This window comes from Eublepharis macularius, chromosome 13 (genome assembly GCF_028583425.1).
Source record: "Eublepharis macularius isolate TG4126 chromosome 13, MPM_Emac_v1.0, whole genome shotgun sequence".
Taxonomy (NCBI): Eukaryota; Metazoa; Chordata; class Lepidosauria; order Squamata; family Eublepharidae; genus Eublepharis; species Eublepharis macularius.
This window is the reverse complement of record NC_072802.1, coordinates 64615127-64627351: the sequence shown is the minus strand read 5'-3', so window position 1 is coordinate 64627351 and position 12225 is coordinate 64615127. Positions and strand designations below refer to the sequence as shown.

General features: G+C 43.8%; 1 protein-coding gene across 2 annotated transcripts in view; it reads right to left on the bottom strand.

Moving 5' to 3' along the window:
* The window catches only part of STX2 (syntaxin 2), a 34203-nt gene that overhangs the window by 12068 nt on the left and 9910 nt on the right, over nucleotides 1–12225 (bottom strand). For both annotated transcript variants that reach the window (XM_054996981.1, XM_054996980.1), the window contains exons 4-6: nucleotides 3072–3146; nucleotides 1607–1680; nucleotides 745–853 (exon numbers count right to left, since the gene is read on the bottom strand). In XM_054996981.1, coding sequence (XP_054852956.1) covers nucleotides 745–853; nucleotides 1607–1680; nucleotides 3072–3146 — 258 coding nt within the window. The remainder of the gene's footprint in view (nucleotides 1–744; nucleotides 854–1606; nucleotides 1681–3071; nucleotides 3147–12225) is intronic.

Sequence of the window (12225 nt, the reverse complement as noted above, 5' to 3'; positions counted from 1 at the left end):
TTTCCCTATTATTGCACAACTGTTTTGTGTGCTAGAAAAACTATTTGGGTTTATTTTTTATTTGCTTCCAGAAGAATAGGAATGTATTTCGAACTCTTAAGCACCAGTTTTAAAAGGACCACAGCCTTCCAATTCTAGGCATTTTCCTTACACAAGCCTGAATTAGTTAATATCCCAAGTTTTTGAGTAATTAGACACCTGAACATTTTCCATGCCTATATAGCAGAACAATCTGCCTACCAGGAGGCACAGAAAATAAACATTCAGATGACTTAAGGCAGGGCTTTTTTTCAGAGGGAACGCAGTGGAACGGAGTTCCGGCACCTCTTGAAAATGGTCACATGGCTGGTGGCCCCGCCCCCTGATCTCCAGACAGAGGGGAGTTTAGATTGCCCTCCGCGCAGTGCGCGGAGGGCAATCTAAACTCCCCTCTGTCTGGAGATCAGGGGGCGGGGCCACCGGCCATGTGACCATTTTCAAGAAGGCGATTTAAACTTTAAAAAACGCCCCCCTTGTTCCAGCTGACCCAAAGTGACGTCATTGTGCGGTCCTGAGTTCCATACTGAGTTCCACCACCTCTGTTCCCAGAAAAAAAGCCCTGATTTAAGGTAACCAACACAGCTGTTTACAAGGCAAGAAAACGGCATAGCCGTGAAAAACCCACCCCACCCACTCACTTCCTGCAAATGCCATTTTAAAGTCACTAGTTTCATACAACAAAAGAAAAATAAAAGGAACACTTACTTATTTCTAACTGCCGCCGTATCTGATCCTTGGTGCGTTCTCGAAAGAGGGTCTGCGTTCCGTTATATGCTGTCATGACCTCCACAAACTTCCGCGTCAACACTGAGTGCTGAGATGAAACGAAAAAAATTATTTTCTGAAATAAATTAGATATGTACATATGCCATTTTTTCAAGTTGGGAACCAGGAACAGAAAGAGGGGTTCCTCCAAATTCTACACTAGATAGGAAAAAGAGGGGGGACACCCTATCAGAGGAATGAAACTCTAATATTATCAATAATTTTAATCAATTTTATAAATCTTTTTAAGAAAGTGCAAAGGTGCTAACGTGCTACATACATGCAATAAATATGCCACAGATACAATAACAACTATTAAGGACTTTAAAGGACATAAACAGTGCTTTGGATATAATCCAAAACCACTAAGGAAAACAGCATGGATATTTTAAAATACAGGAGCGGTACGATTGCTGTGGCACATCTCTGTCGACGGCAGGCCACTTCCTGGCCGTGAAGTTTGTAAGAGGTCTTCAAAAGCTGCTCCACTTAAACACCTAACAATAATTTAGCCTTGATGTAATGAGAGTATAGGTAACCAGGTCACTTCTTTCCAGCAAAGCTCATCAGCTTCGGCTGGTACAAGAGGCTTTCAGCCACAGATGTCACAGGGCCCAGAAGCACCCCCCAAACTGCAAAGCTGAATGCAGTTTGGTCAGCCAGGGGCTCAGCCGAAAGCAGACCAGGCTTGGAGTCATTCTGTGCATCATCATCATCACGCCCCAACTGTGGAGTTTTATTGTTTATAGCTGCATCCCAACACTAACTGCATTATCCTCTTTGACACGTTTGCTGTCTGTACCTGCGTCTTCCGTATTCTGACATCCGCGGAAGTTCGATTCGCGTTCTCATTCCGAGCTAGACCCTGTTCAATGGCTAGAAACAAACAAAAGCATCCCATCACGCCAATGTCACACACACGCAACACAGATATTTTCAACAGACCAGGCCTACATGGGGAGGGAAGGTGGCATGGTATAGCCCGATCTCATCAGATCTCGGGAGCTAAGCAGGGTCGGTACTTGGATGGGAGTCCACCAAGGAAGACTCTGCAGAGGAAGGCAAGGAAAGACCACCTCTGCTACTCACTTGCCTTGAAAGCCCCTTGGTGGGGCTGCCGTAAGTCAGTTGCGACTTGACAGCACATATGCACACATGCTAGCCTACTTGAGATTTCCACACAAATCCCACTTCTCTGTCGTTGAAAGGGGATTTTAATTTTTTTTTAAGCGTTTTCTTACAAAAACAACACACAGTCCAGTTCCGAAACAAATTATTTAAAACAACCAACTTGGTGGGCCAATTTGGCAACATGTTGTTAAGCTGGAAGGACCCAAAAAACAATCTGGCAGTTCTTGCAACTAATCAAACCTAATTTGCGTATTATTTTCATGCGCCTGGGAGATGCCACACTGCAACTGGTGGGCATCTTCTGCTTGTTCTATAATGTGTTTATGAACAAGTTTGCCTTCCAACAAGAGCAGGGAGAACTGGGCCTTTACTAGACACTTACTTTGTTATTTAAATAAAAGCTAGACCCTGTAGGATACCACCAGCTGAGCACAAATTAAACAAATGAACAACAACAACAACAACAACAACAACAACAACAAACCCTCCTTGCTTCTACTCTATTTTTCAGCCAAATACCGGCAGCCAAAACAGCTCACAGGAACCAAGCGGCAACGCATATACGACAATTCAATATGCATCTTCCTTGCTGGGGAGATTTCTGCTAGTTGCTTTCTGGCTTCCCTCTGGTAGCCAAGCTGAGAGAAGGTGGAAGGAGGGAGAGGGGGGGGGGCTCTCATCAGAAAATGCAGTCGGACATGATGAAGGGATAGCTGGCTGCTTCCTACCTTCCCTTGGACGGGCCCACAATGGCAGCTGGAAGCTAGAGTGAGGGGGAATTTGGGCTGGAGGCACTCTGCCCGGCTGCTTCCTGCCCTCCTTCAGGCTCCCTCTATGGACCACTGCGTTGTCTCTTAGTCCTCAATAACTCATGATCTACAAAACTGAACTTAAGTCTGCTTTTATGTACTGGGGCCTGACAGGTGCTGACTGATCTCTCTGTTTTTGTAGCTCCAGGGAGGAACCCCTGAGAAGCCACCCCAGAACCTGAGGGGCTGTGTTCAGCTGCGTATGTAGCTCTACAGGTCTGCTCGAAAGCTACAAACGGTGCTGAAAGGTCACCAGTTCCACAATCCGGCAGCAACTTCAGCCCCACAATAAACAATACGATAAAAGCATTTCATCCAATTGCCTACCTTTCAATTTAGCACGAACTACATTCGCTGTTTTCCTGATTTCTTTGTTCAGATCTTCAAGTTCTTCCTTGGTTTCTGAAATGGAGGAATTTGAAAGATGGATCTTTTAGAGTGGTTTGCTACCAATGACGCCTTAGAGTCACTGCAACCTTGTAAATACTTTTTAAAAAATGTCAACATAAACGATCAAGATGCACGCATGAAGCTGCCTTATACTGAATCCGACCACTGGTCCATCGAGGTCTGTATTGTCTTCTCAGTCAGGCAGCAGTTCTTCAGGGGCTCACGCAGAAGTCTTTCACGTTACTTTAGTACCTAATCGTTTTAGCTGGAGATGCCAAGGACTGAACGTGGCACCTTCTGCATGCCAAGCAGATGTTCTATCACTGAGCCATGGAGCAGTTACGTTTCTGACTGAAGATGTCATGTCTGAGCCCCATCCGTGCCAATTTTAATGATCCTTCTGTGCTGAACCAATGTATCCTGCTGTAACTTGATGTCATTTTACCAGTGTCATAACTATTTCTTTCACAGGCTTCCACAGGTGTTTATCGAATGGACTGTAAGAGTTTCCAGTTTTTCTGACCTTGTACTCCCTCTCAGACTTTGCTATGTCTTGCTTCCTAGTGACTCAACTCAATATTACAAAAATGTGCAACATTCTCACACAAGAAAAGTACCAACATCTTGTTTATGATTGGGAGGGGGGGAAAGAGCACACTTGAATGGTAAAAGAGAAGTCTCTCTCACATGATGTCATTCCTGTCAACTTTTACTCTTGCTGCTTAGACTTCTGAGTAGTCCTATGGACATATGTATGGAAACGATCTGATTTCTGAATAAAAACCATTTAACCAAGAACCTGTGTCTTGCTGCAATGGTCCAGGGATCTGTCTGCCAAATCCTGTCATCCACAGCCTGACATTACACTCCTGCCCAGTCCACAGCTGCTAGAATCAAAAAGCCTCGAACCAGAATCACTTTCCCTGCTACTTTCTCACATTTTTATCCCATCCATTCAACAAAAAGCTCAGGATGTTTACACATAGCTCTCGCCTTCTCTACTCTACCCCTCACAACCGCCACGCATAGTAGGGGAGAGACAGCCACAAGGACGAGGTCACACGATTGAGCTCCATGGCCGAGTAGAATTGGAACCCAGGCCTTGGAACGAAAAACAGAAATGACAAAGATCACAGAGCTCTGCCCATTAATCCAATGCGAACTGCAGGCTTGTGTAGTCTCTGTTTGCCTCATGACCACGTAGGGAGAGGATAGGAAGTTTTACCCCTTCGTCTACTAATTGATTTTACTAAGCAAAACTAGCCTCCCTGGTTTGCTATTAGCACTCTAAAGAGGGAGGGGAGTTCTTTTTGAAGCACATGTATTTTCTTTTTTTAAACTGTTTATTTAGGTTTTTTTAAACAATAAAAACAACAGAACATACATTTGTAGCTATGTACAAATAATAATAATAATATTCGATGTATATACCGCTCTTCAGGACAACTTAATGCCCACTCAGAGCGGTTTACAAAGTATGTCATTATTATCCCCACAACAAAACACCCTGTGAGGTGGGTGGGGCTGAGGGAGCTCTGAGAGAGCTGTAACTGGCCCAAGGTCACCTGGCTGGCTTCAAGTGGAGGAGCGGGGAATCAAACCCGGCTCTCCAGATTGGAGTCCTGCGCTCTTAAGTGGCTAGCCCAAGGTCACCCAGCTGGCTTCAAGCGGAGGAGTGGGGAATCAAACCCGGCTCTCCAGATTGGAGTCCTGCGCTCTTAAGTGGCTAGCCCAAGGTCACCCATCAGCTTCAAGCGAAGGAGTGGGGAACCAAACCCGGCTCTCCAGATGAGAGTCCTGCCGCTCTCAATCACTACACCAAACTGGCTCTCAAACAGAGTAAGTGCAAAGTGAATTTTAACTAAGGAACATGATGTCTCTGAACTTATATACAGTTGAATAACATTTATAATATAAAGGGCTCAAATGGGTATGCTTTACCTGGCTGTAAGCCCATACTAGCCATATACTCTAAGATTGGGTACTATGTCTCTACAAAGCTTGAATATGGACTGTCTGACATCATATGGGTTATACGATCTTTTCCATAAAGTAATGGCCCCATATTTTCCTGTGCCACATGGTAACAGAAAGTGGTTTTGGATCGTTCCAAACTGTTGCTATCGTGGCTTTTGCTGCTGCTAAAAGTATTCCAATCAGGTTTTTTTGTCCTTTTTGGAGTTTCAGTATCTGTCCACAAGTTAAGTAGTATCAGTTCTGGGTTAGCCTGAAGGGAATGTCCAGTGATTGAAGCACACATCTTTTCTTCCTTAAAATACTAACGGCAAAGTTGGGGGAATCAGTTTCAATTATCGAAAATAAGCTGAGGTTGAAGGATTAAACGTCCTCTTCTCCACGTGGCCCTCAAGGCAAACTCGGGCTGTGTAAGCTTGCAGTTTGCACAAGGCCTTCCTTATGTTTGTTTGAGCCTCTAAGATAGACACTGTGATCACTACCCCATAAGCAGCCCTACATGTTTTTGGGGGGAGGATGCAAAGTCACATAACACCAACAGCAAAACAAAAAAAGCAACACAACCATAAAAAGTGGTATAAAACACCAGCATGAAGCACTGCCCTGCCTTGAGCTCAATAATTACGAGAACACCATATGCAGTCACGATAACAATAGATGCAGTCATTGGCCTATTGCAAAGAAGCAATCTATTTGCTACTGAAGAATGCATGTGAGAAGGCTGTCTTCAGTCCATAAGTAAAATAAAACCCCTAATTAAAAGCTTAGGTAAAAAGATGTGTTTTGGCCAGGCGCCTAAAAGACAGTAAAGGAGGCACCTGGCCAAAGCACATCTTTTTACCTAGGCTTTTAATTTGGAGTTTTATCTTACCAGCTTTTTAAATGGCCTGCTTCTGTTTATGGACTGTTTCTATGCTGCGTATGACCAATGGTTTGTTGTTAATGGCTTCTTTTTTGTTATATTATTTTAATCGCAAGCTACCTCAAGCAGGACTTTCAACACATGGTATAGAAACATCCTAAACAAATAATCTCCTAATATTTGTTGCCTGAGAGAACTCTCCGTGCCTTGGACAGCCTTTATCAGTCAGAACAGTCAACAACACCTAGATGGACCAATGGTTGGACTTAGTATCAAGTCGCTTCATAAATTCTTATGGCACTCAGTATTCTCCTGACTTGCAAATTCAGCATCCAAAATTTGTATAAGCCTATGGAAAAGTAGGAACTGCTGAGACACTGAATCAGGGCATTTTTTCTGGGGAAAGAGCTGGGGGAACTCTCAAATTGGGCCCAAAAGGGGCTTAAAATGGCCTAAGATTAGGCCTGTTACAACCCCTTTTGGGTAGATTTGGTCTTTAGACCTTTTATTCTTGCCCCAAATGGCCTGGATCGGGGCCGAAATGGCCAGGATCAGGCCACTGTCAGTCAGGGGAGGGTTCCCCCGCCTGGCACCGGCCCAATCCTGGCCATTTCAGCCCTGATCCTGGCCATTTTGTGCTCTAAAGGGGCACAAAAGAGCCAGAACGGCCCCAAAACAGCCCGGATCAGGACCGAACCGGCCTGGAATGGACTGCTGCCGGGCAGGGAAACTCTCCCCCGCCTGGCACCGGCCCGATCCGGGCCCAAAATGGCCAAAATAGGCAGGCCTTTTAAAAAATACCCACGTGATACCAGTCACATGGGTATTTTAAAGAGCTGCTGGAACACCATTCCAGGGCATTCCCACTCAAAAAAAGCCCTGCATTTAATTATGGGTCAGCAACTTATTGTTAAATGTGCAATCAAATTAATTTTGGCAAATAGCCCTTGCCCAGACCACCTTATACTCGAGAGCAGAGAGCCAGTTTGGTGTAGTGGTTTGGTGTAGTAGTTAAGAGCGATGGGGACTCTAATCTGGAGAACCGGGTTTGATTCCCCACTCCTCCACCTGAAGCCAGCTGGGTGACCTTGGGTCAGTCACAGCTCTCTCAGAGCTCTCTCAGCCCCAACTACCTCACAGGGTGATTGTTGTGGGGATAATAACAACATACTTTGTAAACCGCTCTGAGTGGGCGTTGTCCTGAAGGGCAATATATAAACTGAATGCTGTTGTTATTATTATTTTATTTATTTATTTTATTCAATTTATACCCCACCCTTCCTGCAAGTGGGCTCAGAGCGGCTTCCAACAAAATATACTGTTAAAATACAATAAAAACATTATTAACACACTAATCCAAATAGCATAAAATTCAGGCTCCACCAGACAAATCAGGCTACTGCAAGATCACCATAAACCACGGGCACCACCATGATATAACAACTCCAGGCCGGCTGCAAAAGGAGGGTATGGCGGTCAGTAGGGGGGACAAAACACTGGCCCCTAGTCAAAGGCCTGGCGGAACATCTCCGTCTTGCAGGCCCCGTGGAACTGTAAAAGATAATGTAGTAACTACATTAAAAAAGAGCCCGAAGTTTCCAAAAATTTAAAAGGAAGAGTCTTTTTTTAGCATGCAGACCCTAAAGCTGCTAACTCTGGGTGGGAAATTCCTGGAGATTTAGGGGTGGAGTTTGAGGAGGGGCCTCAGTAGGATACAATGCCATACAGTCCACCTTCCAAAGCTGCTGCTTCCTCCAAAGGAACTGATCTGTATAGCCTGGAGATCACTTGTAATTCAGGAAGATTTCCAGGTCCTGGAGACCTGCAACCCTAAGACAAAACAAGCCCTGGTGTTATGAGGCCACTTTACCTCACCTCATCACCAATCAGGTCAGGCTCGAAGTCCTAGAATGTTAGCAATCAATTTACATGTTACTCATATACTTGCGCCCCCTAAGAAGTATGCTTCAAATGTGCACAGTTTCTGATAAAACAATGCTCTGTATATTTGAGCTTTTATTATTGAATCTTTGTTTTGTTTTTTCTCTCTCCCTCCGGCCAAACAACTGTACCAAGCACGGCTTCGTATTCCACCAGAGAATACAGTATACTGTACAGTACTTAGTCCACTCTGTCCATGAAACTAAGAACTGAAATTATTTATGATTACAAAACTGTCAGTGAAAACAAGGGTTTTTTTGTTAAAAAAAAAGATCTAATACGCATTCTAGTTAAGCCATGACTTAATGCTTTACAGCAGGCCTATTTCCTGCATTTGGAAATAAGCCTCACCAATTAAAGTGATTCCAAGTAAAAGTTGTATCAGATTGTAATAATAACATTCAATTTGTATACTGCTCTTCAGGACAACTTAATGCCCACTCAGAGCGGTTTACAAAGCACCCTGTGACGCGGGTGGGGCTGAGAGAGCTCTGAGATAGCTGTGACTGATCCAAGATCACTCAGCTCGCTTCAGGCAGAGGAATGGGGAATCAAACCTGGCTCTCCAGATTAGAGTCCTGCCACTCTTAAGGTCACTCAGCTGGCTTCAAGCGGAGGAGTGGGGAATCAAACCTGGCTCTCCAGATTAGAGTCCTACTGCTCTTAACCACAACACCAAACAGGATCTGATCAAACAGGAGGGAAACGGACTGGCTACTGCACTGGCACAATAAAGCACATCATGCCTTTGGCTACACAGGCTCAGCATTATCATTCTAAGGTAGGCCACTTTAGACAAACCATTAGGTTGCATCCTGGGGACCCATTCTACGATCGGCAGTGCTGACTTGCTCTCGAGACATTCCAGTGATGCCTTCCCAGAGAACAGAAGGCGCAATGAAAATAAACCTGCCAGTATAAATAACCAGACAGGCCACAACAGGAGGCAGCTTTGGCCTTTGCACCTACCTTATAGGCCTTCAGGTGGAGGGGAAAATCTGACTGGCCAATGCATGAAACAGATCCTGATCCAACAGGGACTTTATGAAAGCTTTACCGCTGATTTTGGCGAAAGCACATAAAGCAGCCTTCATCCACTAGATGAAACCAAGCCAATTAGGGAGACAGTGACAACCAAAACATAGCTTTTTACTGTTCCTCAGAATACTTTTCAAATATCTGTAAAGAAATGTGCCCCAATCATGTTATGCCCGACTAGAACGAACGGGCGATTCCCCGGCAACCTACTCATGAATCCTTATGACAAACGCTGCAGAAAAACAAAACAAAGCTCTGGAGAGGCAACAGTCCTACAAAGCAGAGACCTTCACCATTCCAGCCGGGCAAAACGGGCACTGAGGAACGCGCCACCACTTGTGCAGCACTGATTGGCGGGGAAAGAGATGGCACTGTGCCTGCTACTTCAATCAAGGCGTGAAAGCAACACTCAGGACCTCCACTTGGGAGGCTGACACTTTGGGTACAATTAATAGGAAACTAGAGATCAACTATCAGATCTCCAGCTTAAATTTCTGTAAGTAGCAGCTGCTCCCTAGAGGCGAGGGCTGATTTGGATCAGAAGCACGGTGCAAGGTTTTCTTCTAACCATTTCCTGATGGAAAGCAAACCCTCCCTCCTGCCCCGAGCTATAGGATACATTAGGGGAAACATACATTCTCCCTGTTAGGGCAAACAGCATCTTGAATGCTGGATTTACATTTTTTAAAAAAACAGTGCAAAGAGAATGGAGAAAACCAGGGCTTTTTTTGAGGGGGAACGCTCCAGAACGCTGTTCTGGAAACTCTAGAATCTGTGCATGTGATTCCTTCCTCCTTCGGCCCTGCAGGCTCTGTGGAGGATGCTTAGCTGCTTTGAGTTCATTCTGCTTTCCCCCCCATTCCTCTGTGTGTGTGTGGGGGGGGGGGGTCTGCGAGTGAGAGTGAGAGCTGGGGCCCAGCAGGGCTCTGCAGAGGAGGGTAAGCTGCTTTGAGTTCATTCTGCTTTTCCCCCCATTCCTCTGTGTGTGTGTGTGTGGGGGGGTGTCTGTGAGTGAGAGAGAGAGAGAGAGCTGGGGCCCAGCAGGGCTCTGCAGAGGAGGGTAAGCTGCTTTGAGTTCATTCTGATTTCCCCCCCATTCCTCTATGTGTGTGTGTGTGGGGGCGGTGTCTATGAGTGAGAGAGAGAGAGAGAGCTGGGGCCCAGCAGGGCTCTGCAGAGGAGGGTAAGCTGCTTTGAGTTCATTCTGCTTTTTTCATTCGTGTGAGTGTGTGTGAGAGAGAATGTGTGTGTGTGTGTGTGTGTGTGTGTAAGCATAGCTTCTGGGGTCGACTTTGGAGAGCAGGCATTAGCTGCTGAGTTCATTCTGCTTTCTTTTCATTGGGTGGGTGAGGCTGTGTGTGTGTGTGTGTGTTGCTTTCATTCTTTTGTTGACTGAAGTTGACATTGTTATGGTTCCCACAGCTTTTGAAAGCAGATTGGTTCTGTGTTAGTTAAATATATCAGTTATGGTTATTTGAATTAATTAAAATATCAGTTATGGTTATTCCAGTTTTATGCTAGGAATGGATAGCTGTGTCCATGTCACAGAAGCCTTTCATCAATATATTCATCAGTATATAGGTGTTCTTATGTCTTAATAGCTGTAACTCAAATGGTTCTCCCCACCCTCAGCTGATTAACATCACTGAAATGGCAGTGGACATACGGGTGTTAAGTTTTTATGACTATTGTGTCTGGGACATTGGAATATTTATGAGCATTTCACAATGTCACAACAGCTTAGCCATGGGTAAGGTAGAGTTGAAAGGCAACAAAAAAAAAGCCATTTTAAACTAAGTATAACTCTAATGCAGCTAAAGTTGAGTATCTAATTTTGAAATGCTCCAGTAAAGCAAAACCCTCCCTGAAAATTTGAAAATTCAATATTCATTAGATTAGGAATTTCAGACTCTGTGGAATTTTGAGAAAGAGTTTAAAAAAAATTTCTATGCTGGCAGAGGGAATCGGTTAGAATTTAGATTTGTGAGATGGGTTTTGGATTTTTAGAGGCCCCTTCCTTCTTGCATATTTTAAAATATGATTCCAAAGAAATGAAATGTTTGGGAAAAGGAATAGAAGATTTCACTTTTTGTAGGAGATACAGAAAGGGAAAAAACCCTTTCTCATAATAGTGTAATTTCCCAAGCTTACTAACATTTACCTTCTTGTAACGCATTGTGCTGAGTTCCGGGAAGTGGTGTCTCTTCCGGAAGTGACGTCATCACGCATTTCTGGGAGCACGTTCCACCACCTCTTTTCCCAGAAAAAAAGCCCTGGAGAAAACCTTTTTCTTCTGCACTTTGGCCCTGATCCATATTGAAGCTCTCCGTGCCTATTTGCAGTTATTTATATGCCTATCTCTACACTGGGTGTAACTCAATTCAATTCAATTCAATTCAAATACCTTTAATGGCATACCGGGTGTAACTCTTAATCTGTCAGGCAAGTAGTCACTATTCTTGCTTACTTCCATTCAAGGTTTAAGCCTTTCGGTCCCAAAGACCTTACCTGCTTATTGCAAGTTTCTAACGGTTCCCAAATACAGAATATTATTCTCCAATGCAAGACTAAATGTTTTGCCATTAGGGGAACTAGCAGGCATGTTCCTAGGATTTTCTTTCCCTGAGTGACTTTGTGACTGTAAATCTGGGGCTGTAGACCCTATCTGCAGTTTTTTATTGATTGCAACAAATATAATCTGGCCCGTAACAAAGGGAGCACGATTTATATCCAAAAATGGAGTCCTGTTGCGAAACAAGAGATTGTAGCTAAGTTACTAGCTAGCAGATACCGATCCAAACATGACTCTTGCAGTTGCAAAGTTTTTGTCTTTGGCATTTAATGGCATTATTTCCTATTCTTGAGTTTTTATTCCTGTTCTTGTGTCCAATTCCTATTCTTATGTTTTTAATCTTGCCTGTATATTTGCTTAGGATCTGTTGGTTTTTTTTATCTTATCTGTATATATGATTAAGATCTGTTGGTCTATGAGTATTAATAAAAGAACTGAAACTTCGTTCCAGGCAAAGAGCTGTACATTTCAATAGATGAAAACTTACTGACTGAATAATAGACCATTACTGACTGAATAATAGACCAATCTTAGAATTTCAGGAAAAATGGAAAGACCTTTTTGACTATGTAGCTGGAAATTAAGACAAACTAAGAATAGTTATTAGGGAAGCAGACCAATTAGGTCATTAATATTTTAAAATGTTGAATATAAAAGGTTGAGTATAATGGTGAATATAAAATGTTAAGTACAAAATCTTGAGT